Below are 27,398 nucleotides of genomic sequence, written 5' to 3'. Positions count from 1 at the left end.
AGTTGGCAGCCCTGAACAGGCACTGCCTTACCGGGGCGCAGCGCCCCAATTCGCCACCTCCAGGAGTTCTAGGCGGAGTATACTGCTGGAGCAGTTCTTTCGCCAATTCCCTATCTCCCGGAGCCTGGCCCGGCCCAGCCTAGCCTCATCGCTGTGACCCACTTCCTAGCTGCAGGCTGGACCTAGGGGAGACAAGCGGAGAGCTCCAAGGGGAGGCCACACCCACGAGGGCGGCTCACTGACTTAGAAAGCCGACAGGGTGCTGTGTCCAGGAGGCGAGTAGGCAGCAGGTTAGTACCTAAGGTGCAGGAACCACCCCCAACCCTCTGACTGGGGGTGGGCTTCCCAGAAAAGCATGGCTCGGCCAGTTCCAGTCCCGTTTCAACGCTCAGCACCCGCCCTGCCTGTGCGTGAACAGCTCCGGCCCGCATGGGCAGCCGGAGACCCTGCGTGACACCCGGAGTTTACTGGGGTCTCCGTGCCGAGAGGACTTTTCCAGAGCAATGGCGACTCCATATACCCGCAGCTTCTGCGCCCGGGGAGGATATCCAGGAGCTGCAAAGCTCTACTGGGCCCAGGCTGCCACCCTAGAAGTCCCCTTCCTTCCCAGTGCCGAGGGGAGGCAGGGCCGGGCGCCGGGACCGCGCAGCCTCCGGGCCCTTCGCACGGCGAACCGTTTCCGGGGCGGATGCTTTTTGCATCTGAACCAGCGCGCCCGGTGACGCCTTCGCGTCCAGGCGGAAGTGAGGGCGGAGGATCCTCAGCTGGGTCCCGAGCCTGAGCCAGAGCCGGGAGCCGGGAGCCGGTCGCGGGGGCTCCAAGCTGGGGGACCGCCGGGCCCCCAGCGATGGCGACCCTATGGGGAGGCCTCCTTAGGCTTGGCTCCTTGCTTAGTTTGTCATGCCTGGCGCTGTTCGTGCTCTTGCTGGCGCAGCTGTCAGACGCCGCCAAGGTGAGTCCCGCCCAGTCTCGCTCCTAACGGAAGCTCCTCCCCTGCCACCGGCCTTGCGGAAACTGAGTCTGCCAACCTGCTGGCAGCACAGTCCTGACAGCCAGACCCCTAGCCTCACAGCCCCACACTCCCGACTGCCCAGCGGCACTCTGGCCCTCAGCCCCGGCTGCCTGGCAGTCAGCGTCCCACAGCCGTCCACAGCCCCGACAGTGCTCACAGTCCGGACAACAGCCCCTCCCCACCTTGTCGTTTGCCTTCCCAGCCCCGGCCGCACGCTCCTTTCACTTGACAACCTTTTCACTTCCTAGAGCCTTTAGCTGCCCACCTTATGCTCTGACAGCCCACCCGCGCCCTCCGCCGGCCTCACAGGCCCCTCATGCCCCAAGTTAGAATGATAGGAAGCATTCATCTGACAGAGGGCTTCCCTGTCAAGGACCACCTCGGCTCAGCTCACCCCTAACACCTCCCTTCCTGTGGTGGGAACTTGCCCCGCCTGGCCTGCTTTCCTCCCAATTGCACCTACGGAGCATCTCTCAGCTGCTTCATATTCTCACCTAACTCCCTCCAGGAGCCCCTCGGTCCCTTTCTTGCCTTCTCTCTTTCTGATAATTTAGTGGGTAAGGGAAGAACTAAACTGCAAGAGAGGTGAGGGTGTGGCCTCCCTGGTTTGATTTCTTGACCTTCTAGTCTCTTTATGCTGTTCGCTGGTGCCCCAGCTCTCCAGACCTGCCCTGGCTCCATGCATACCTGTGCTTCCTCATTGATGAGCTAGCTCATCATTGGGGTAAACAGAAGGGATTCACATTAGTATGATAGGAAAACAGAATGATACCGCATTGTTAAGAGCTTTAATTTCTAATTCCTTTAAATGTAGGAGTGGGGAAGGATTACAGGCAGGCAAATGTTTTTGATTCAGAGATTCTTTTTGAAACCTTCTCTACCTCCTACCAGAAACAGGGAGGGCAGCATATCTGACTTTCAAAACATTGCTGGCACCCTCTGCATATCTTGCCTCATAACTATATATTGTGATCATGTATTTATTTGTCAGTCTCCTTTACTAGGGTGTGTCCTGATTATCAGCAGAAACCATGTCTTATGCTTATCTGAATCCACCTCATTGAGCACAAGATCTAACACAGAGCAAATGGTCACTAACTGGTTGCTGAATACATTTGTGAATTGTCAGTAGCTCTGCCTGAAGTATCACTGTATGTAGGAGGAGTGGGCAAGGTCCTCTGGGGACTGATGAGCCACTTCCTTCTCAACTGCATTCCCCTTTGCTGAGGAAGCATCTCCTCTTTTCTCTATCCAGATACTTAGTCACCTGTTCCTCCACCTCTTGAAACTTGTTTTGTTGGTAGTTGTTCTGTCAACCTGGAATTAGAAGCAAGGTTTCCTGGGAACATATACCAAACTGATCTCAGTTACAGTCAGGTTACTTCCTGTGTGCACTTCCTTTCTAGTTGTAGCTGGGTACCTTTAACATTTCATCCCTTCTATGGGACCCAACCAACCCCTTTTATCCATGTCAGTGCCTTTTACCAAGGGGTGAAAGGATGATACGTAGAAGAATTGTGACTTTTTTATGAATCATTTTTAGTTTGATTCTTTCCCAGCCTTTAGTAATGAACATTTCTTATTTACAGGCACAACTATCTGTTTACTATGTGTCTTTCTAGTGGCAGGTAAATGGTAATAACATTAGCATAATTTGATTGTCATGTGACCCATAAATATGGTTAATAAGTCTTAGATCATGTATTATTATTTCAAAATAACTACATGTAATATATAATGATTCATTTGCATTACCATAAAGGACTGTGGCTTTTAAAAACTTGTATCTGTCAAAGTTAAAGTTTTAAATGAATGATTTTAGAATATTTTGTAGAAGATGCTTTGCAAAATGTATATGGCACAGTTTTAAAAAATATTGATGAACTGTCAACACGCTATACTGTTTCCATTTTGGTTACAGAATTTCGAGGATGTCAGATGTAAATGTATCTGCCCTCCCTATAAAGAAAATTCTGGGCATATTTATAATAAGAACATATCTCAGAAAGATTGGTAAGTATCTGGATTACTGAATTACCTGTCACATTTCTTTCTATGGTTGTCAATGTTATCCCAGAATGTTCATCAAATGCATAGTTTTTAAGTATTTCCTTTGAAGCAAAAATGTAAAATTATATATCCATTTGAAAAAGTGAGAGTAAGGCCCTGAGTGCATGATGCAGGCCTAAAGGTACACAGCCAAAACACTAAGACCCAGGTAGGCAGAGTTTCATGGGGGCATATGACTGGGTTTGTGGCACCTAAACTACCCATAGCTATCTTCCTGTACCCCCTTAAGTTTTGGTGAGGGACCTTTTTCCCTCTTGCTTTTCAGTGGAAAGTTAGCGAGCCTCCTTTATCTGGGTTATAATTTTTACAACTTGTAGGTTTTGATGATGTATTGCCAAGTATGTGAAGCTATGTTTACAAGTGTCAGAAGGCTCAGGAAGAAACGAAGATGAGCTGTGTATGTCAGAGTTTCCCATTTGGTGTAAATGAAGAAGTAATAGGTGTGGCAAGATATTACCTGTTCAGCCCTTGGGCAGTTCAGGCAGGCCTGTGATGACTGGGGGATCCTGACTGACTAGCCACCAGCAGCCTTCTCTGCTTGTCCCAGCAGACCTGACAAATGATAGCTTTTTCTGTGTGTGCCATGAAACAGTAGGGATGCAGTTGTGTTACAGCAGGATGAATGTGCTCCTTCCCATGGAATTGTGATGTTCTATGGTTTGTAACCATGAGAGAAGATTGTTGGGATAGGAAAGGAATTTAAGAAAAATACTTCCAAATGGTAGAAACTTTCACATGTACCTGATTTCATAGCTAAATAACCAGCAAAGAGTTAGAAACAAGATTATATTCATTCAGTTAGCAGTATTCCAACCTGTTAAAAAGAAAAGGCCATCTTCAAGTATGTCTAGTTTCTCTGATGCCATTGTCTGTTCTTCCCTGATATGCAAAATTTAGGTTCAGTCTCATATTTGGTAAGTGTGTTCTTGAGAACGTCTCGTGAACCTCCATGTTCCACTTTAAGTGGTGTCATATTAACCAAGTGGTTTGGATATATATTCTTATAGGTTTTATATCAGGAAGTTACTTTATATGATACAAGAATGTTCAATAAATCTTTAATGTTACGTCTATAAATTTTCCAAATTTATTCAGCGCTTACAGTTTATTATCAGTAATGAAATGCGATGCCTGTCTCTTAAGTAGCAAATGAACTTACTATTCAAGTGTTTAGCACTAATCTTTTCACTAACTTTTTGTTATTTCAGGCTCAGACCAAGACCATAGTCATTCATCCTTCGTTATTAGTAAAAATAGCTTTGAAAACAGTAGAAGCAGGGCACAGTGGCTCATGTCTATAATCTCAGCACTTTGCGAGGCCAAGGCAGGTGGATCACTTGAGGCTAGGAGTTCGAGGGCAGCCTGGCCAACATGGAAAAACCCCGTCTCTACTAAAAATACAAAAATTAGCTGAGCATGGTGGCACACACCTGTAATTCCAGCTACTTGGGAGACTGAGGCAGAAGAAGGCTCACTTGAGCCCAAGAAGCAGAGGTTGCAGTGAGCTGAGAATGTGCCACTGCCCTCCAGCCTGGCAACCTAGGTGACAGAGCAAGACTCTGTCAAGAAAGAAAGAAAGAAAGGAGGGAGCGAGGGAGCGAGGGAGCGAGGAAGGAAGGAAGGAAGGAAGGAAGGAAGAAAGGAAGGAAGGAAAACAAACAGTTGAGAATAAGGCTTGCTTGGGGGTTTTCTTCTCTCCCTCCCACTGTTTCTTGTTTCTTTCCTTCAGCTTAGCATTTTTTTGGGGATAGGTTACTAACTGACACTAAAAATTTTTAACTGACTACAATGGCAGGCAAGTTGTGATTCACCAGAATTATGGCTTTACGAGGCCTCCAGTATCTGTGAGGCCCTAGATATAGTTTTACCTTTTGTTTCCTAAGCCTTTCATTTTGTCTTGACTTACCGTGGCTGATGTAAAACTTGGAGTGCTCTGGTTTGTGTTTCGGGTGTGATTTAAAGCCAATAATGTGTTCCTTTTGGCACTAGGGGGAGGTGTTGCCTAGTTCCTTAAGTGGTTAAGCTCTGTCTAGGTCTAGCTCTTAGTGATGCTGGTCAGCCAGAATCAACCTTACTGCTTCCTCTCTGGCAAGGTACAACTTTTGCACAGCACTCAATATCTTTTTGTTATTAAACTGTGTGTGTCCTTCAAAAGAAATACTCAATACTTACTTAGCACTTAAAATTCCCAAGTGATTCTTAGGTATTGTTGCCGAGGCTTCTAAAGCGGAAGTAGGAAACCAAATAGGAGATAAGTTTCATTTTCCTGAAGTTCAGAGATAAAGAACTGATGTAGGAAGCAGGAGTCTTGGATTCTGATTCTGGTCCTGCCTTTTTTTTTTTAAATTGCTGGAGTGCAGTGGAACAATCATAGCTCACTGTAGCCTTGAGTTCCTAGGCTCCAGTGGTCTTCCAGCCTCAGCCTCCTGGTAGCTGGGATTACAGATGTGTACCATCGACCTGGCTAATTTTAATTTTTGTCAAGACTAGGTCTCACTGTGTTTCGTAGGCTGGTCTCAAGTTGGCCTCAAGTGATCCTCACATCTTGGCCTCCTAAAACTCTGGGATTATAGGGATAAGCCACTGTACGTGGCCTGATCCTTTTTCAAATACGAATTTACTCTGTGACCTTCTCTAAGTGTAAGGCTAGATGAGCTCTGATCCTCAGATAACCCCTGTTATGGGATATAGTTCCCTCTGCCCATTTTGTGCCTGCATCCAGTTAGGTACATGCCTGGTCTTCTGTATATTTGGAATAGATATCACACACATTTATGGTGAGAGTTGTGAGCTTTACCCGTATTTGAAATACGATCAGTGGAAATTTAATTTTTCATTACTGTCTTTGTTAGAATTAAATTACCTGTTAAGGATAACCTAACAACTTTTACCATGTACAATTTTTGGTTATTTTTTTAATGTCACAGTTCAGAGGCAACAGAACATGAAAAGATGAATTTCTAGAAATTAATTTTTGACACAGTAACTGTACATATGTATGGGTACATAGTGATGTTTCAATACATATAAGATACAGTGATTTGATCAGAATATTTAACATCTCACACATTTATTATTTGTGTTGAAAATATTCAATATCTTCCTTCTAGCCGTTTGAAACTATAATATGTATGATTAACTATAGTCATCTTACAGTGGTGTAGAACATTAGGACTTACTCCTGCTACCAAGCTGTAACTTTGTTTCCAAAAAGTACATTTTGGTAGGGAAAGCAAAGGAATCAGCCTAGAAGATTGGGTGTCCCCAAGAGAATGGGTAAAGTAAGATAGGATGGTGTAGTAAAGTGCTTGAGGCAGCCAGAAATGCCTAAGAGATACCAAAAGGTAAGAGAATTGTCCAGCAGCTGGCAAGAGGACATGAAGGCTTGCCCTACTTTTGCTGAAGGTGATCAGAGTAGTAGACTCTTAATAGTTGAGGAGAATAATAATTTAGCTATTATTTAGATTTGACAGATTCCTAGGAAAACTCTGATAGCACTGTGTTTACATAAACCATAAATAATTAGCCTTGAAAATGGGGTCAGGGAAATAAGTAACATTCCACAAAAGCATTCATCTTTTTGTTTTTATTTAGTTATTTGGAATAACCAGTTTTTGTTTTTAAATTTTTTTATCATCATTCTACTTCTCCTTGCTTTTTCAGTATATTTGCTCATTAAGTGATTGTTTCTTCCTGTGTGTGGCTTTGAGGGTTCAATTTTCAGAGTTTCAGAATTTACCACTCTATTAAACATGATAAGTCATTTATTTACCACACTGGCAGTTAAGAATGATGTTGGCCGGGTACAGTGGCTCACACCTGTAATCCCAGCACTTTAGGAAGCCAAGATAGGAGGATCACTTGAGGCCAGGTATTCCAGACATGTTAGGGAAACAAACCAAGACCTGATCTCTACAACAAATTTAAAAATTAGCCAGGCATGGTGGCATGCTCCTGTAATCATAGCTGCACTGGAGGTTGAGGCAGGAGGATCACTTGAGCCCAGGAATCTGAGGCTGCAGTGAGCTATAATGGCAAGATTGCACTACAGCCCAAGTGACAGAACGAGACCTCGTCTCTTAAAAAACAAAAAAGAAGATGTTAGTTCAAAAAAGAGATAATTGTTTATCTGAACAATGCCCCACATCACTTTAACCCATTTAAAGTAGTTTTGCTTAGTAACTGAGCAAGTCTAAAGATGATTTGTTAAGTAGTTTTTCTTCCCGTTTGGGATTTTTCCGGTGCATTTTTCTAACTGTTAAACTTTGATAATAGACATTACTATATATGTGTCTGTGGCTTCTTAAATGGTTAAATCTTACCAAAATGCTAATATTGAGATGAAATTATTTTACTTATTGTTTTTTAATCCTTTTTCATTGAGTAAGTTTAATGATTATTCTGGATTTCAGGAAAGCTTTGATCAGAGCAAGCAGAAGAGCTAGCTGGGCTTAAGTGGCATTTTATCTTTGCTTTTTCAGTGATTGCCTTCATGTTGTGGAGCCCATGCCTGTGCGGGGGCCTGATGTAGAAGCATACTGTCTACGCTGTGAATGCAAATACGAAGAAAGAAGCTCTGTCACAATTAAGGTAAAAGATATATCTCTGTCTGTCTCCCTCCCTCTTTTCTGCTTCTGGATGGTTTCTAGACAAGACAGAAAATTTTGGACCCCCATGCCAAAAGAAATAATGGGCCTGTTCTGCCTGCCTCACTGAGATGTTTTGTGGATGTTAGGGCATGTTAGATAGATATGTGCAATGGCACAAAAATGCCCCATGAGTAATTAGCATATTCCAGAAAGATATCCCAGCTTCTGTGTATGCCATGTGTGCCAGAGGCTGAGAGAGCATTTTTAAGCCCTCCTTTCCTTGCCTTTCCAACCCTTTGAAATAATTAAATATATAGTAATTATTCTAGAAATATTACTTCTGGATTTTAAGATTTCTTCATTTTCTGTAGGACAGGGGTCCCCAGCCCCCAGGCCACTGCCTGGTCTGTGGTCTGTTAGGAACAGGGCCATACAGCAGGAAGTGAGCAGTGGGCCAGTGAGCAAAGCTTCATCTTATTTACAGTCACACTCACTCAAATTACCTCCTGAGCTCCACCTCCTGTCAGATCAGCAGCAGCATTAGATTCTCATAGGAGGTGAACACTATTGTGAACTACATATGTGAGGGATCTAGATTGTGTGCTCCTTATGAGAATGAGAATCTAGTGCCTGATGAACTGTCCTTGTCTTCCATCACCCCCAGATGGGACTGTCTAGTTGCAGGAAAACAGGCTCAGGGCTTCCACTGATTCTACATTGTGGTAAATTGTATAATTATTTCATTATATATAATAATAGAAATAAAGTGCACAATAAATGTGCTGGAATCATCCCCAAACCATCCCCCACCACCTCCAGTCCCTGGAAAAATTGTCTTCCATGAAATTGGTCCCTGGTGCCAAAAAGGTTGTGGACTGTTGCTGTAGTAAAGGGAATGTAGATAACTCTCATCACCATTTTGTATCTCTAATGAGTTGTTACTTTATTATAGTAAATTTTTTTACATGGCAATTCCCATTCCTCTTCCCCCAAAGCAGCCCTGTAGGGAATCTGGGTTGGTTAGTTATAACAATTACAAAGATTTCTGCTGTGATTGACCCTGTGGAAGAGCTCTTGCTCCAGCAGGATGCTGAACTATATAGAAATCCTCACTGTACTATGGTTCAACAGATTTGTAAAAAATATACAATTGATGTATCCTGGAAGTCACTTTTTTTTTTTTTGAGAGAGTCTTGCTCTGTCGCCAGGCGCCAGGCTAGAGTGCAGTGGTATGATCTCGTCTCACTGCAACCTCTGCCTCCCAGGTTCAAGCAATTCTCCTCAGCCTCCCGAATAGCTGGGATTACAGGCACATGCCACCACGCCCAGCTAATTTTTCTATTTTTTAGTAGAGACAGGGTTTCACCATATTGGCCAGGATGGTCTCAATCTCGACCTCGTGATCCACCCACCTTGGCCTCCCAAAGTTCTGGGATTACAGGCGTGAGCCACTGCGCCCGGCCAAAAGTAACTTATTATAAGTATCCAGACTATAAACTTTAGTAGATTTAAAACATTTTAAAATCCAGTTTCAGGCATGGCAGCTCACACCTATAATCCCACCACTTTGGAAGGCCAAGGTGGGCGGATCACCTGAGGTCAGAAGTTCAAAGCCAGCCTGGTCAACATGGTGAAACCTTATCTCTATTAAAATTATAAAAATTAGCTATTTGGGAGGCTAAGGCCTGAGAATCACTTGATCCTGGAGTCAGAGGTTGCAGTTAGCTGAGATCGTTCCACTGCACTCCAGCCTGGGTGACAGAGTAAGACTGTCTCAAAAAGAAAGAAAAAAATCCAGTTTCAGAACATTTCTACCACCCCAAAAAATCCCTCATGCCCATTTGCGGTTAATCCCATTTCTAGCTTTACCCCCAGACAATCGCTAGTCTATTTTCTGTCTCTACATACATGGACATTTCATGTATATGGAAATCATACAATGTATTGTCTTCTATGACTAGCTTCTTTCATTTAGCATGTTTTTGATGTTTATCCAAGTTGTAGCATGTATCAGTACTTAATTTCTTTTTATCACTGAATAGCATTTCACTATATAAATATGCATGTATTAGTTGATGGACATTGAATTATTTCTGAGTTTCTACTATTATGAATAATACTGTCATGAATACCTACATAAATGTCTTTGTATGGATATATATGTTTTCCATTCTCCTGGGTTAATTCCTTGGAATGGTTAAATTATGTTTAACTTTTTTTTTGTTTTTGAGACAGTCTCACTCTGTTGCCAGGCTGGAGTGCAGTGGCATGATCTTGGCTCACTGCAATCTCCACCTCCTGGGTTCAAGCAATTCTACCTCAACTTCCCAAGTAGCTGGGATTACAGGTGTGCGCCACCACACCCAGCTAATTTTTGTATTTTTAGTAGAGATGGGGTTTCACCATGTTGGCCAGGATGGTCTCGATCTCCTGACCTTGTGATCCACCTGCCTCAGCTTCCCAGAATGCCGAAATTACAGGCATGAGCCACTCCGCCCGGCCATGTTTAACTTTGTAAGAAACTGCCAGATTGTTTCCCAAAGAGATTGTACCATTTTACATTCCCATCACAGTATATGAGGGCTGTTTTTCCACATCCTTGCCAACACTTGGTATTGTCATTGTCCGTCTATTTGATTGTAGTTCTTCTAGTGGGTGTGTCATACTATACTTTGTCAGTATATGAATTAAGGTCACAAGAAAAATCGGCCGGGTGGGTGCGGTGGCTCATGCTTGTAATCCCAGCACTTTGGAAGTCCAAGGTGGATGGATCATGAGGTCAGGAGATCGAGAGCATTCTGGCCGACATGGTGAAACCTTGTCCCTACTAGAAACACAACAAAATTACCCGGGCATGGTGGTGCCTGCCTGTAGTCCCAGATACTTGGAAGGCTGAGGCAGGAGAATCGCTTGAACCTTGGAAGCGGAGGTTGCAGTGAGCCAAGATCGCACCACTCCACTCCAACCTGGGCTACAGAGCAAGACTACATCTCAAAAAAAAAAAAAAAAAAAAAAAAAAAAAAAAGAAAAGAATCACCAGCCTAGAAAATACTTTTGTATATCTAAATTGATCTAAAGAGTATTCTGTTGAATTACATTTTCTATTGGGGTTTAAGTTGTTTTGGCAGCAGTCCAAACATAATGTCCTAGCTGAATCTAGGAGATTATGTTCAGCTGGGAAAACAACAAACTGCTGTGCTAGCAGTGGTGACAAGTGATTAGCAGTAGGTGAAGATGAAGTCTTGAAGACTTGCCAAAAGATTCTAAAGATCTTTCCTCTTTTTTCTTAAATAATACTTTGGTGAATAGTTGAGTTTATTTCTTACATTGCTATCTGGTTTGTATAGAAATCCTATATGCTTGGCAGATATGTCAGTCAGCTTTACTATTATCATACAAAATTCTGATTTATGGGCTTGAACAGAGATGTAACTTAATTTTCAATTTCCTTTAGGTTACCATTATAATTTATCTCTCCATTTTGGGCCTTCTACTTCTGTACATGGTATATCTTACTCTGGTTGAGCCCATACTGAAGAGGCGCCTCTTTGGACACTCACAGTTGATACAGAGTGATGATGATATTGGGGTAAGTTCTCAGCCTGCCCTAGCTGCTCATGGCCAGTCTCTGTCATCATTTGATGTGAGGTGCAAATGAAAAATAGTCACATACAGATGTTCACGTGCTGAAGCAGATCCTCAGCTAGAGAAGCTAAAAACAGTTCCGATTTCAGTGTATATCTCTTTATGAAGAAATTGCTTGATGAAGCCATAAACGTCATGATTTAAACTGATGATCTTTGGTAAGCGTGCATACAGGGCCTTGCTTTCAGTACCAAGGGCACAATTCTATTGCCATTCCCTGTTTACATTGAGAAAAGTATCAGAGACCATTTTCTCTTCAAGCTCTCCTGCTTGAAACACTTTTCCTGTCAATATCACCAAATATTTTAGAGGCACAAAGGTTTTAGTCAAGGGAAGTATGAAGATCATGATGTTCTTTTCTTAATGAAGTACAGCTTGCAAACCTGCTGATGTTTTATATTTCCTTTTTTTCTACTGCTTAAAAAAAAAAATCTGTGGGCCAGGTGTGGGGGCTTACACCTGTGATCCCAACACTTTGGGAGGCCAAGGTGGGAGGATCACTTGAGCCCAAGAGTTCAAGACTTGCCTGGGCAACATGGTGAGACTCCATCTCTACAAAAAATAAAAACATTAATCGGATGTGGTGGTGCATGCCTGTGGTCTGAACTATTCAGGAGGCTGAGACGGGAGTGTCACTTGACCCGAGGAGTTCGAGGCTGCAGTAACTGATCACATCATAGGACTCCAGCCTGAGCAACAGAGCAAGAAACCTGTCAAAACAAAACAAAACACCTTGAGATTTTTAGAGAAAAATAAAACCATCACTACCATCAGTCTAGATTATCTTCCTGTCTTTAAAACACACACACACGTGTGTACATTATATATGTGCATATATGTAGTGTGTGTGTGTGTATATATATATATATATATAGTTGGCATAATCAGGGTATAAATCATTTCATGGGCTTTTTGTTTATTCACAAATGTCCAGAAATGGACATAGTCCACAAACTTATTATTCAGTATAACTTAGAGAATTTTTTTCTTTTTGAGACAGTCTTGTTCTGTTGCCCAGGCTGGAGTACAGTAGTGTGATCTCAGCTCACTGCAACCTCTGCCTCCTGGGTTCAAGCAGTTCTCCTGCCTGAGCCTCCCGAGTAGTTGGGACTACAGGTGCGCACCACCACACCTGGCTAATTTTTTTTTGTATTTTTAGTAGAGATGGGGTTTTACCATGTTGGCCAGGGTGCTCTTCAGCTCCTGACCTCAGGTGATCACCTGCCTTGCCTCACAAAGTGTTGGGATTACAAGCATGAGCCACCTGGCTGAATATTTTTATCATTATCCTGAATGGAATTGTTTCTGAATTTTCCGTTCTGTCATTATTATATATAATTATTGTTTTAGAAGTTACTTTTTCGTGGGTTATTACATTGGACTGTGTTCCATTTTAAAATGGATAAAATTTAAAATAGTTTTAAGATTCAATTCAAAAGCCAAACTGGAGTGAGCCCTTGCCAACCACAGTCATAAGTCTTTTTACTTGAGCTGGGTGCGGTGGCTCAAGCCTGTAATCCCAGCACTTTGGGAGGCCGAGGCGGGTGGATCACGAGGTCAAGAGATCGAGACCATCCTGGTCAACATGGTGAAACCCCGTCTCTACTAAAAATACAAAAAATTAGCTGGGCATGGTGGCGCGTGCCTGTAATCCCAGCTACTCAGGAGGCTCAGGCAGGAGAATTGCCTGAACTCGGGAGGCGGAGGTTGCGGTGAGCCGAGATCGCGCCATTGCACTCCAGCCTGGGTAACAAGGGCGAAACTCCGTCCCCAAAAAAAAAAAAAAAAAAAAAAAAAAAAGTCTTTTTACTCTGGAACGTCTGTGGATCTATAGGCACAGACATTGAAAGCCTGACTTAAACTACATCCTTCCGTTACAGCATTAAATTTCTGTTCCTGATTTCAGAAACAGGTAACACAGAACATAAATGGATATCGAGATGAAAACATGTAGGGCAGGCATTTAATGGTGGGACCACATGCTCAGTAATCGTTTTGTCCACCAGTGGTTGATTCTGCCTGTGTGTTAACTATTTGAGAACATTGTCTGTGGGAACCCTGGCTGAGTCCTGAATGTCTTTTAAACTGATTCTAGGCAGAGAGAGGTTTTCTGATCAGAGCTGTGAATTTATGGTAACAACTCTACAAAAATAAGTGAATTTTAATTCTTAAAACTGTTGCTTATCCAAGATGTGAGTTCTTCACTATGTACTTTAAAAAGTTTTTGTTAAATTCTGTTTTCATTTTTTCTGTTTTTGTTCAGTGTAGAGCATTTTAACGCAAATAAGAGTACAAATAGTTAAGCTCACCGCAAGTAGTCACAATATTTACTATATCATATATCCATGACACACCATCGTTATTACCAAAGCATTACATTAAAACATGTTTTGTATTTATTGTAATTTTATCAGGTGTAAAAGAACAAACATAAAAAGGGTAAATCTCTATTTGCGTTCCACCAGCATCCATGACCATGAGCAGCTAGTTCAATCTCGTTCCTCAAAGGATTAGCTGATTTGTTTAGTCTTTTCAACTTGTTCCTTAAGATTTTTCTCCCCTACCTTGAAGCATAGATAACAGCACTAGGAAATAGAGAGGTCCTCTGCTGATCAAGTACATCCTCCTTCCCAGCATTGCTTATGTCAAAACAAACCAGTGGTGATAATATTTTCTTCCTCTGGTCCTTGACTCAGGGGATGCTATTTTATACACAAGTTCATTGAAGCACCATATTCTTATGGTGTCATTTTAATCTACCTGACCAAAATCTGTTTTGAGGCAATATAACACCAAGTCAGGGTTAGGAGGCTAAGTTTTAGTCTTTGTGCTAATTTGTTAAATGACCTTGGGTTTATTTTCTTAATGGGAAATCAAGCAATTCTATAACTTTAGCCTGACTCTTTTTTCTTTTTTAGCTTTTTTCTTACATTTTTAAAACATTTTAAGCCTCATGGAATTGCCTTTATTATTTTCATTTGTAAGGTTAAAAGTTTAAAAATAGGCTATAGGTCCCAGCTACTTGGGAGCCTGAGGCAGGATTATTACTTGAGGCCAGGAGTTCAAAGCTGCAGTGAGCTATGATCACACCTGTGAATAGCCACTGCATTCCAGCCTGGGCAACGTGGCTAGACCCTATTTCAAAAAAAAAAAAAAAAAAAAAAAAAAGAATAGGTTCATGTCTAGTCTGGGCAATATAGTGAGACCCCATCTCTTTAAAAAACAAAAACAAAAACAAAAACCCACTTTTTAAATAGAGTTTTAGGGTTTATACAAGCCATTACCTAAATTAAGTGAAAAGTCGGAGGAATTTTGGCAAAAGAGGAGGAAAGATTCTTTATAGGAAACTCTTTGATGTCTTTCAAATGTAGACATTGTATAAAATATCTTGCTATTTAAAAACAAGACCAGGTGTTCTAACTCCTATAATTACAGTTATGTGTTTATGTACATAGCTTTCCATATACATGCTGACTCCTGCCCTGGATATATAATAGAGCTTTTTCCAAACACACACAGCAAAATAATGTCATTTCTTTCCTAGAGGCAAAGTTTAGTGTAAGAGGTACAACTTGTGACTTGGACCTTCTGTTGGAACATTTAGAAGGTTTGCTAACATGGGGTTCAGGAAAAAGAGATCAAGGGAAAGGCAAACAAAAGCAATAAATTACTACTGAATGCTTTTTGTCATTTAGACAGCTGTGTTTATATCTCATTCATAAATAGATTAGCATAGTGGTTTCCTGTGTAATGACTACAAACATCCAGTTGCACTGGCTTACTTCGACCAGGATAGGTTGGTTTTCTACTCATATACCTGGGCAACCCCTTCAGTAGCCTCTTTCCTTAGGTAGCAACTTACATGGAAGCCACCGGGTGCTTAACAATAGAAGATTCAAGTCTCTGTTGAATAGAGATGCTAAGTAAATGATTTCCGACTATCCTTGGTAATAGAGGGTGATTGTAGCACTGGAGCTGTGTCTCTTTTCATTACAGATTGGGGAAGCTGGGAAATGAGGAAGCTTTTGGAAGCTAGTCCAGTTAGTGTATGTGTTGAAGGTACAGGGACAGATTAAAAACAACCAAGATAAGATTCTGTCAGCTTACCCTCCCAGAGTGAATATGGCCCCAAGCTGGCAAGAAAACAGTTCTAATGGAGACAGGAAATTAAAAGACAGATCTTTCCTCTGACACAGATTAGCAATATAGTATTGAATAAAGCAAGGAAAGACCCTATTTTCCATATCTATAACATGGAGAGGTATTAACATGAAAATAGATTGTTTTCCCTACCAGTTAGGGAAGGCTTCTTTTTAACACAAATGACCAATGTCTTTTGCTTGGTCTCCACTTCTTTAAGGGAAATATCTTTGGAAATGATGACCCATGGGAATGTTTCACAAATATCGCTTATGTTTCTTGAACTACCTAGGTCTGTGTTTTGAGTTCATACTGTATCTGGTAGTTGAGTGCTTAGCCAAATAGATGCTCTGTTTGAAAAGTTCACCTGCTTCTATCTCTGTGGTGGGCTGGTGACTGTTTTATGTCTGTGTTTTACACTGACTGTGCCATCTCTAATGTTCTCCATTCCTGGACTTCTAGGATCATCAGCCTTTTGCAAATGCCCATGATGTGCTAGCCCGCTCCCGCAGTCGAGCCAACGTGCTGAACAAGGTAGAATATGCCCAGCAGCGCTGGAAGCTTCAAGTTCAAGAGCAGCGAAAGTCTGTCTTTGACCGACATGTTGTCCTCAGCTAATTGGGAATTGAATTCAAGGTGACTAGAAAGAAACAGGCAGACAACTCGAAGAAACTGACTGGGTTTTGCTGGGCTTCATTTTAATACCCTGTTGATTTCACCAATTATTACTGGACGATTCAAAACTGGAAGCAAAAACATGCTTGATTTTTTTTCTTGTTAATGTAATAATAGAGACATTTTTAAAAGCACACAGCTCAAAGTCAGCCAATAAGTCTTTTCTTATTTGCGACTTTTACTAAAAATAAAGCTGCCTGTAAATTATCTTGATGTCCTTTACCTGGAATAAGCACTCTCTTTTTCACCACATAGTTTTAACTTGATTTTCAAGATAATTTTCAGGGTTTTTGTGGTTTTTTTTTGTTTGGTGGGAGAGGGGAGGGATGCCTGGGAAGTGGTTAACAACTTTTTTCAAGTCACTTTACTAAACAAACTTTTGTAAATAGACCTTACCTTCTATTTTTGAGTTTCATTTATATTTTGCAGTGTACCCAGCCTCATCAAAGAGCTGACTTACCCATTTGACTTTTGCACTGACTGTATTATCTGGGTATTTCCTGTGTCTGCACTTCATGGTAAACTGGATCTGAAATGCCTGGTGGCTTTTCACAAAAAGCAGATTTTCCTCATGTACTGTGATGTCTGATGCAATGCATCCTAGAACAAACTGGCCATTTGCTAGTTTACTCTAAAGACTAAACATAGCCTTGATGTGTGTGGTCTCACTCATCTTCTAGTATCTTTAAGGACAGATCCTAAGGACTTGGACACTTGCAATAAAGAAATTTTATTTTAAACCCAAGCCTCCCTGGATTGATAATATATACATACTTAGCATTTCCAGTCATGTTGAGAGGCAGCCGTGTGAGCTCCAAAGTGTACAGCTTTGAACTAGGGCTGGGGTTGCGGGTGCCTCTTCTGAAAGGTATAACAGTTATTGGATAACTGGCTTTTTTCTTCCTATGTCCTCTTTGAAATGTAACAATAAAATAATTTTTGAAACATCCACCAGTGTATCTATCTCCTAGCTTCTTCCTCCTCTCTTTTGCTATATGAGATTGAAGATATACTTTGTACCCTGTTCTGAGACTACTGTTTTAATACCAACCTAACCGTAAAACATTGGTGTAACTTATCTGTGTGTGCATGTACAGAGAGACAGGATATATGAATTTTGGGGTGGGTTTCTGAAAAGTATACTAATATTTTGATAAATTGGGAGATTTTTAAGTTCCTGAAGGAGTACTTGTTCTGAGAAATTCTTGGCAAAAAAAATAGAAGTACATTAAATTCATAAAAATGAGGTTTTAGGAGCTGTTAATGGGGTTTTGGGGGTTTAGTAAAATTTAGTTTTTTAAGCACCCACAAATATAACTAAAATTATCTATTTTATTGTTAGTATTAAAAGATTTAATTTCAACCATGACCAAGTAGAATTTATCCCAGGTAGGTAAAGCTGTTTCAACATTTGAAAATAATGTAGACTATCACGTCTAAAGGAGAAAAATTACATGACCATATCAGTAGCAGAAAAAGCATTTGACAACCCCATTCATGATAAAAATTCTCAGGAAACTAGTACTAGAGGGGAATTTCAACTAGATAAAAAAATGAGCTTACCAAAAAAAAAAACCACAGTTAACATCATATACTTAATGAGAAATTAGAAGCTTTCCCCCTAAGATCAGGAATAAGGCAAGGATGTCTTCTCTTACTACTCCTTTTCAATATTGTACTGGAAATCCTAGCCAATGCAATGAGACAAGAAAAGGAAATAAAAGGTATACATATTGGGAAGGAAGAGATAGAACTGTCTTTGTTTACTGATGCAATGATTGTCTATGTAGAAAACCCAGTAGAATTGACAAAAACAAAAGACTAGAACTAATAAGTGATTATAAAAGGTTGCAGGATGCAAAGTTAGTATACAAAAGTCAATCAAACCAGATGCAGTGGCATGTATCTGCAGTCCCAGCTACTCAGGAGACTGAAGCAGGAGGACTGCTTGAGGCCAGGAGTTTTGAGGCTGCAGTGAGCTATGATTGCTGCATGAATAGCCACTGCACTCCAGCCTGGGAAACAGCAAGACCCTGTCTCTAAAAAATGTCAATCACTTTCCTATATGCCAGCCATGAACAGATTTTGAAATTAAAAACAATGGCATTCACAGTAGCACCCCCAAAATGAAATACTTAGGTATTAATCTAATAAAATGTGTACAAGATCTATATGAGGACAATTGCAAAACTTTAAGTAAACCAAAGAAATAAATGAAGAGAGATTTCATGTTCACTAATGGGAAGCCTCAATATTGTTTAGATGGCAGTTTTTTCCAACTTGATCTATAGATCCAATGAAATCCCAATCAATATCCTAGAAAGTTATTTTGTGGATATTATTCTAAAGGGTATAAAAAGGCAAAAGACACAGAATAGCCAACACAATATTAAAGGATAACAACAAAGTCAGAAAACTAACACTACCTTTGAGACTTACTGTAAAACTACAGTAATCATGACAGTATGCTACTGGCAAAAAAGGTCAGTGGAACAGGATACAGAACCCAGAAATAGGCCCATGTAAATACAGTCAACTGATCTTTGACAAAGGAGCAAAAGCAATACAATAGAGTAAAAACAGTCTTTTCAACAAATGGTGCTGGAACAACGGGACATCCACATGCAAATAAATAAATCTACATACATACCTTATACCCTTCACAAAAGTAACTCAAAGTAGATCATAGGCCTACATGTAAAATACAAAACTACAAAGCTTTTAGAAGATAACAGAATATCTAGATGGTGGTGATGACATATCTGATAAAGGACTGCTATCTAAAATATACAAAGAACACTTAAGAGACAAAAAATTTTGATTTAAAAATGGGCAAAAGTCCTGGACACCTGACCAAGAAAGAGATACAGATGGCAAATAAACATATGAAAAGATGTTCCACATCATATGTCATCAGGGAAATGCAAATTAAAACCACAGTAGGATACCAATACACACCAATCAGAATGTTCAAAATCTAGAACACTGATAACATCAAATCCTCTCATAGATGTGGCACAACAGGAACTTTTGTTTATTGCTGGTGGGAATGCAAAATGGTTCTGCAAACTTACAAAACGAAACATACCCTTACCATATGATCCAGCAATTGTGCTCCATTACACAGATCCCAGCGACTTCTCAACAGGTGACTGGAACACCTGGGAGAGACTCAACCATTCAACTAAAAAATAAATAAATAAATAAAAGACCCTGAGTCAGGGAGCCAGGTGATCAGGCTTGGCTGGTCCCACACCCACCAAAAAAAAAAAAAAAAAAAAAAAAAAAATTGAAAATGCTCTGGGGTGAGAGTTTCACAGCAAGCACAGCTGAACCCAGGATGGTCCAGCTTTGTGGGGGAGGGGCGTCCGCCATTACCAAGACAATCAACCACTACAGAGGTGGTCTGCCATAGCTGAGGCAGCCTGCTGTTGCCGAGGCAACCCGCCATTACAGAGAGAGTCCGCCATTACAGAGGTGGGCCACCATTGCCGAAGCAGTACTAACTACACCCATATAAACAGGACTGTAGGGAAGATCACACAGCAACTGGGTGGAGCCCACAGCAGCTCAGCAAAGCCTCTGCAGGCAGACAGTGCCTAGGCTGCCTCCTTGCTGGGCAGGGCAGCCTTGAAAAAAAAGGCAGCGGCACAACAGAAACTCATAAATAAAGCTCTAACTCCCTGGGACAGAGCACCTGAGGAAAAAAAAAGGAGTTTATGAGTTCTGCTGCAGCAGACATAAATGTACCTGCCCAAGAACTCTGAATGAACAACGGAGCTCACAGCTCAGGACTTGAGCTCCTATAAAGGACAGACTCTCTCCTCAAGCAGCTCCCTGTCCCCCATATATCCAAAGAGTCACCTCATAAAGAAGAGAACAGACTGACATTTGGCGGGTATCCTTCTGGGACAAAAATAGCAGAAGAAGAAACTGGTAGGAACTCTTACTGTTCTGCAGCTGCTGCAGGTGATCCCCAGGCAAGCAAGGCCTGGAGTGGACCTCAGCAGTCCTACAGCAGAGGGACCAGACTGTTAGAAGGAAAACAAAGAAGCAAAAATAACTTCATCATCCACAAACTGGAAGTTCACTCAGAGACCCAATCTAAAAGTCAGCAACTACAAAGACAATGGGTGAATAAATCCACAAAGATGGGAAGAAACCAGAGCAAAAAGGATGAAAACACCTGAAACCAGAACACCTCTCCTCCTACAAGAGATCACAACTCCTCACCAGCAAGGGAACAAGGCTGGATGGAGAAGGAGTGTGATGAATTGACAGAATCAGACTTCAGAAGGTGGGTAATAAGAAATTTCTCTGAGCTAAAAGAACATGTTCTAACCCAATGCAAAGAAACTAAGAACCTTGAAAAAAGATTTGACGAAATGCTAATGAGAATGGACAACTTAGAGAGGAATATAAGTGAATTGATGGAGCTGAAAAACACAACACGAGAACTTCACGAAGCATGCACAAGTTTCAACAGCCGAATTGACCAAGCAGAAGAAAGGATATCAGAGGTCGAAGATCAACTCAATGAAATAAAATGGGAAGGCAAGAATAGAGAAAAAAGGGTAAAAAGGGATGAACAAAGTCTCCAAGAAATGTGGGACTATGTGAAAAGACCTAATCTACGTTTGATAGGCGTACCTGAATGTGACGAAGAGAATGAATCCAAGCTGGAAAATACTCTTCAGGATATTATCCAGAAAAACCTCCCCAACCTAGCAAGGTAGGCAAATATTCAAGTCCAGGAAACACAGAGAACACCACAAAGATATTCCTCAAGAAGAGCAACCCCAAGGCACATAATCATCAGATTCACCAGGATTGGAATGAAGGAGAAAATGCTAAGGGCAGCCAGAGAGAAAGATCGGGTTACCCACAAAGGGAAGCCCATCAGACTCACAGCAGATCTCTCAGCAAAAACCCTACAAGCCAGAAGAGAGTGGGGACCAATATTCAACATCCTCAAAGAAAAGAACTTTCAACCCAGAATCTCCTATCCTGCTAAACTAAGCTTCATAAGTGAAGGAAAATAAAATCCGTTGCGAACAAGCAAGTACTCAGAGATTTAATCACCACCAGGCCTGCTTTACAAGAGCTCCTGAAAGAGGCTCTACACATAGAAAGGAACAACAAGCACCAGCCACTCCAAAAACATACCAAATGGTAAAAAGCATCAACACAATGAAGAATCTGCATCAACTAACAGGCAAAACAGCCAGCTAGCATCAAAATGGCAGTATCAAATTCACACATAACAATATTAACCGTAAATGTAAATGGACTAAATGCCCCAATCAAAAGACACAGCCTGGCAAAATGGATAAAAAGCCAAAACTCATCGGTGTGCTGTATCCAGGAAACCCATCTCAGATGCAAGGATACACAAAGTCTCAAAATAAAGGGATGGAGGAAGATTTACCAAGCCAATGGAGAGCAAAAAAAAGCAGGAGTTGAAATTCTCATCTCTGATCAAATAGATTTTAAGCAACAAAGATCAAAAGAGACAAAGAAGGACATTACATAATGGTAAAAGGATCAATGCAACAAGAAGAGCTAATGATCCTAAATATATACGCACCCAATACAGGAGCACCCAGATACATAAAGCAAGTTCTTAATGACTTACAAAGAGACTTAGACTCCCACACAATAATAGTGGGAGATTTTAACACCCCATTGTCAATATTAGATAGATCAACCAGACAGAAAATTAACAAGGATATCCAGGACTTGAACTCAGACCTGGACCAAGCAAACCTAATAGACATTTACAGAACTCTCCACCCCAAATCCACAGAATATATATTCTTCCCAGCACCACATCACACCTACTCTAAAACTGACCACATAATTGGAAGTAAGTCACTTCTAAGCAAATGCAAAAGAATGGAAATCATAACAGTCTCTCAGACTACAGTGCAATCGAGTTAGAACTCAGAATGTAGAAACTAACTCAGAACCGCACAGCTTCATGGAAACTGAACAACTGGCTCTTGAATGTTGACTGGATAAACAATGAAATGAAGGCAGAAATAAAGATGTTCTTCGAAACCAACGAGAATGAAGACACAACATACCAGAATCTCTGGGACACATTTAAAGCAGTCTCTAGAGGAAAATATATAGCAATAAGTGCCAACATGAGAAGCAAGGAGAGATCTAAAATTGACACCCTATTGTCAAAATTGAAAGAGCTAGAGGAGCAAGATAAAAAAAACTCAAAACCTAGAAGACAAGAACTAACTAAGATCAGAGCAGAACTGAAGGAGATAGAGACACAAAAAACCCTTCAAAAAAAATTAATAAATCCAGGAGCTGGTTTTTTGAAAAGATCAACAAAATAGACCACTAGCCAGATTAATAGAAAAGACAGAATAACCAAATGGTGCAATAAAAAACGATAAAGGGGATGCCACCACAGATTCCACAGATATTCAAACCATCATCAGAGATTATTACAAACAACTCTATTCACATAAACTAGTAAACCTGGAAGAAATGGATAAAATCCTGGACACTTTCCTCCTCCCAAGCCTAAACCAGGAAGAAGTCAAAACCCTGAATAGACCAATAACAATGTCTGAAGTTGAGGAGACAATTAAGAGCCTACCACCCAAAAAAGGCCCAGGTCCAGATGGGTTCACTGTCGAATTCTACCAGACATACAAAGAGGAGCTGGTACCATTCCTTCTGAAACTATTCCAAATAATACCAAAAGAGGGAATCCTTCTCAAATCATTTTATGAGACCAACATCATCCTGATACCAAAACCCAGCAGAGACTCAACAAGAAAAGAAAACTTCAGGCCAATATCCGTGATGAACATAGATGCAAAAATCTTCAATAAAATACTGGCAAGCCAATTGCAACAGCACATCAAAAAGCTTATCCACCATGATCAAGTAGGATTCATCCTGGGATGCAAGGCTGGTTCAACATATGCAAGTCTATAAACGTAATTCACCACATAAACAGAACCAAATCGTCTCTATTTGCAGATAACATGATTGTATATCTAGAAGACCCCATCATCTCAGCCCAAAATCTCCTGAAACTGATAAGCAACTTCAGCAAAGTCTCAGGATACAAAATCAATGTGCAAAAATCAAAAGCATTCCTATACACCAATAACAGACTTAAAGAGAGCCAAATCAAGAATGAACTGCCATTCACAATTTCTACAAAGAGAATAAAATACCGAGGAATACAACTAACAAGGAACGTAAAGGACCTCTTCAAGGAGAACTACAAGCCATTGCTCAACGAAATAAGAGAGGACACAAACAGATGGAGAAACATTCCATGTTCATGATTAGGAAGAATCAATATTGTGAAAATGGCCATACTGCCCAAATTAATTTACAGATTCAATGCTATCCCCATGAAGCTACTGATGACTTTCTTTACAGAACTGGAAAAAACACCTTAAACTTCATATGGAACCAAAAGAGAGCCCACATATCCAAGTCAATTCTAAGCAAAAAGAACAAAGCGTGAGGCATCACGCTACTGGACTTCAAACTGTACTACAAGGCTACAGTAATCAAAACAGCATGGTACTGGTACCAAAACAGAGATATAGACCAATGGAACAGAATGGAGGCCTCAGAGGCAACACAACATATCTACAACCATCTGATCTTTGACAAACCTGACAAAAACAAGCAATGGGGAAAGGATTCCCTGTTTAATAAATGGTGTTGGGAAAACTGGCTAGCCATGTGCAGAAAGCACAAACTGGATCCCTTTCTGACACCTTACACTAAAATTAACTCCAGATGGATTAAAGATTTAAACATAAGACCTAACACCATAAAAACCCTAGAAGAAAACCTAGGCAAAGCCATTCAGGACATAGGCATAGGCAAGGACTTCATGACCAAAACACCAAAAGAATTGACAACAAAAGCCAAAATAGACAAATGGGACCTAATCAAACTCCACAGCTTCTGCATGGCAAAAGAAACAGTCATTAGAGTGAACTGGCAACCAACAGAATGGGAAAAAATTTTTGCAGTCTACCCATCTGACAAAAGGCTGATATCCAGAATTTACAAAGAACTAAAACAGATTTACAAGAAAAAAACAAACAAGCCCGTTCAAAAGTGGGCGAAGGATATGAGCAGACACTTTACAAAAGAAGACATACATGAGGCCAACAAACACATGAAAACATGCTCATCATCACTGGTCATTAGAGAAATGCAAATCAAAACTACATTGAGATACCATCTCATGCTATTTCGAATGGCGATTATTAAAAAATCTCGAGACAACAGATGCTGGAGAGGAAGTGGAGAAATAGGAACACTTTTACACTGTTGGTGGGAGTGTAAATTAGTTCAGCCATTGTGGAAGACAGTGTGGCGATTCCTCAAGGACCTCCAAATAGAAATTCCATTTGACCCAGCAATCCCATTACTGGGTATATATCCAAAGGATTATAAATCATCCTACTATAAGGACACATGCACATGAATGTTCATTGCAGCACTGTTTACAATAGTAAAGACCTGGAACCAACCCAAATGCCCTTCGATGATAGACTGGACAGGGAAAATGTGGCACATATACACCATGGAATATTATGCATCCATCAAAAACGATGAGTTTGTGTCCTTTGTAGGGACATGGATGAACCTGGAAACCATCATTCTCAGCAAACTGACACAAGAACAGAAAATCAAACACTGCATGTTCTCACTCATAGGCGGGTGTTGAACAATGAGAACACATGGACACAAGGAGGGGAGCACTACGCACTGGGGTCTGTTGGAGGGAAATAGGGGAGGGATGGTGGGTGGTGGGGAGCTGAGGAGAGATAGCATGGGGAGAAATGACAGATATAGGGGAAGGGGAGGAAGGCAGCAAATCACACTGCCATGTGTGTACCTATGCAATAATCTTGCATGTTCTTCACATGAACCCCAAAACCTAAAATGCAATAAAAAAGAAAAGGGGTCTGACGCATGGAGCCAGGTGATCAGGCTTGGCCAGTCCCACCCCCACAAAAGCCAGCAATCTGAAACGCTCTGGATTCAGAGTTTCACAGCAAGCACAGCTGAACCTGGGACAGTCCAGTTCTGTAGAGTAGGAGGCATCTGCCATTACCAAGGCAGTCCACCACTACCGAGGTAGTCTGCCATTGCCGAGATGGTCTGCCACTGCTGAGGCAGTCCACTCTTACCAAGGCAGCCCACCATTGCCAAGGTAGTCTGCCGTTACAGAGACAGTCCAGCATTACAGAGGCAGGCTGCCATTGCCAAGGCAGTTCTAACTCTATCACTGTAAACAGGACTGCAGGGAAGTTCACATGGCAGCTAAGCAGAGTCCACAGCAGCTCAGCAATGCCTCTGCTGGCAGACTGTGACTAGGCTGCCTTCTCGCTGGGTAAGACAGCCCTGAGAAAAGGCAGCAGCACAACAGAAACTTATAAATAAAGCCCTACCTTCCCGGGGCAGAGCACCTGGGGAAAAAAAAAGGCAGTTATGAGTTCTGCTGCAGCAGAGTTAAACAAACCCACCCAGCAGCTCTGAATGAAACAACAGAGCTCACAGCTCAGCACTTGAGCTCCTATAAAGGACAGACTGTCTCCTCAAGCAGCTCCCTGACCACCATATATCCAAAGAGTCATCTAATAAAGGAGAGCTCAGACTGACATCTGGCAGGTATCCTTCTGGGACAAAGATAGCAGAAGAAGAAACTGGCAGCAACCCTTACTGTTCTGCAGCTGCTGCAGGTGATCCCCAGGCAAGCAGGGTCTGGAGTGGACCTCCAGCAGTCCTACAGCAGAGGGGCCTGACTGTTAGAAGGAATACTAAGAAACAGAAAGGAGTAATTTCATCACCAAAAAACAGGATGTCCACTCAGAGACCCCATCTGAAAGTCACCAACTACAAAGACCGCAGGTAAATAAATCCACAAAGATAGAAAGAAACCAGAGCAAAAAGGATGAAAACACCCAAAACCAGAATGCCTCTCTTCCTCCAAGGGATCACAACTCCTCACCAGCAAGGGAACAAAGCTGGATGGAGAATGAGTCTGATGAATTGACAGAAGAAGGCTTCAGAAGGTGGGTAATAAGAAATTTCTCTGAGCTAAAAGAACATGTTCTAAACCAATGCAAAGAAACTAAGAACCTTGAAAAAAGGTTTGACAAAATGCTAATGAGAATAAACAGCTTAGAGATGAATATAAATGAACTGATGGAGATGAAAAACACAACACAAGAACTTTGTGAAGCATACACAAGTTTCAATAGCCAAATTGACCAAGCAGAAGAAAGGATATCAGAGGTTGAAGATCAACCCAATGAAATAAAACAAGAAGGAAAGATTAGAGAAAAAAAGAGTAAAAAGAAATGAACAAAGCCTCCAAGAAATATGGGATTACGTGAAAAGACCTAATCTACATTTGATAGGTGTACCAGAACGTGACAGAGAGAATGAATCCAAGCTGGAAAACACTCTTCAAGATATTATCCAGGAAAACTTCCCTAACCTAGCAAGGTAGGCAAATATTCAAGTCCAGGAAATACAGAGAACACCACAAAGATATTCCTCAAGAAGAGCAACCCCAAGGCACATAATCGTCAGATTCACCAGGGTTGAAATGAAGGAGAAAATGCTAAGGGCAGCCAGAGAGAAAGGTCGGGTTACCCACAAAGGGAAGCCCATCAGACTCACAGTGGATCTCTCAGCAGAAACACTACAAGCCGGAAGAGACTGAGGACCAATATTCAATGTCCTTAAAGAAAAGAACTTCCAACCTAGAATTTCATACCCAGCCAAACTAAGTTTCATAAGCGAAGGAGAAATAAAATTCTTTACGAACAAGCAAGTACTCAGAGATTTCATCACCACCAGGCCTGCTCCTGAAAGAGGCACTAAACATAGAAAGGAACAACCAGTACCAGCCACTCCAAAAACATACCAAATGGTAAAGAACATCGACACAATGAGGAAACTGCATCAACTAATAGGCAAAACAACCAGCTAGCATCAAAACGGCAGAATCGAATTTACACACAACAATGTTAACCTTAAATGTAAGTGGGCTAAATGCTCCAATCAAAAGACACAGACTGACAAATTGGATAAAAAGTCAAAATCCATCGATGAGTTGTATCTAGGAAACCCATCTCACACAGGCTCAAAATAAAGGAATAGAGGAAGATTTACCAAGCAAATGGAGAGAGGGGAGAAAAAAAAAAAAAAGCAGGAGTTACAATTCTCGTCTCTGATAAAATAGACTTTAA

General features: G+C 41.3%; 1 protein-coding gene across 2 annotated transcripts; it reads left to right on the top strand.

Moving 5' to 3' along the window:
• Positions 1-749: 749 nt before the first annotated feature.
• On the top strand, positions 750-17,082 carry TMEM9B (TMEM9 domain family member B). 2 transcript variants are annotated; one of them, XM_032240691.1, is made up of 5 exons: positions 750-952; positions 2,934-3,025; positions 7,564-7,672; positions 11,126-11,260; positions 15,919-17,082. In XM_032240691.1, the coding sequence occupies exons 1-5, from the start codon at positions 848-850 to the stop codon at positions 16,072-16,074; spliced, it is 597 nt and encodes a 198-aa protein (XP_032096582.1). In that variant the 5' UTR covers positions 750-847; the 3' UTR covers positions 16,075-17,082. The 2 variants fall into 2 exon arrangements, with proteins under 2 accessions (XP_032096582.1, XP_032096583.1); XM_032240692.1 differs by lacking the exon at positions 2,934-3,025 and having other exon boundaries at positions 756-952.
• Positions 17,083-27,398: the final 10,316 nt, after the last annotated feature.

This window comes from Sapajus apella, unplaced genomic scaffold, assembly GCF_009761245.1.
Source record: "Sapajus apella isolate SASKATOON/1434 unplaced genomic scaffold, GSC_monkey_1.0 scaffold47, whole genome shotgun sequence".
Taxonomy (NCBI): Eukaryota; Metazoa; Chordata; class Mammalia; order Primates; family Cebidae; genus Sapajus; species Sapajus apella.
Note: the sequence above shows the minus strand (reverse complement) of the source record. Positions and strands in the feature narration are given on the sequence as shown.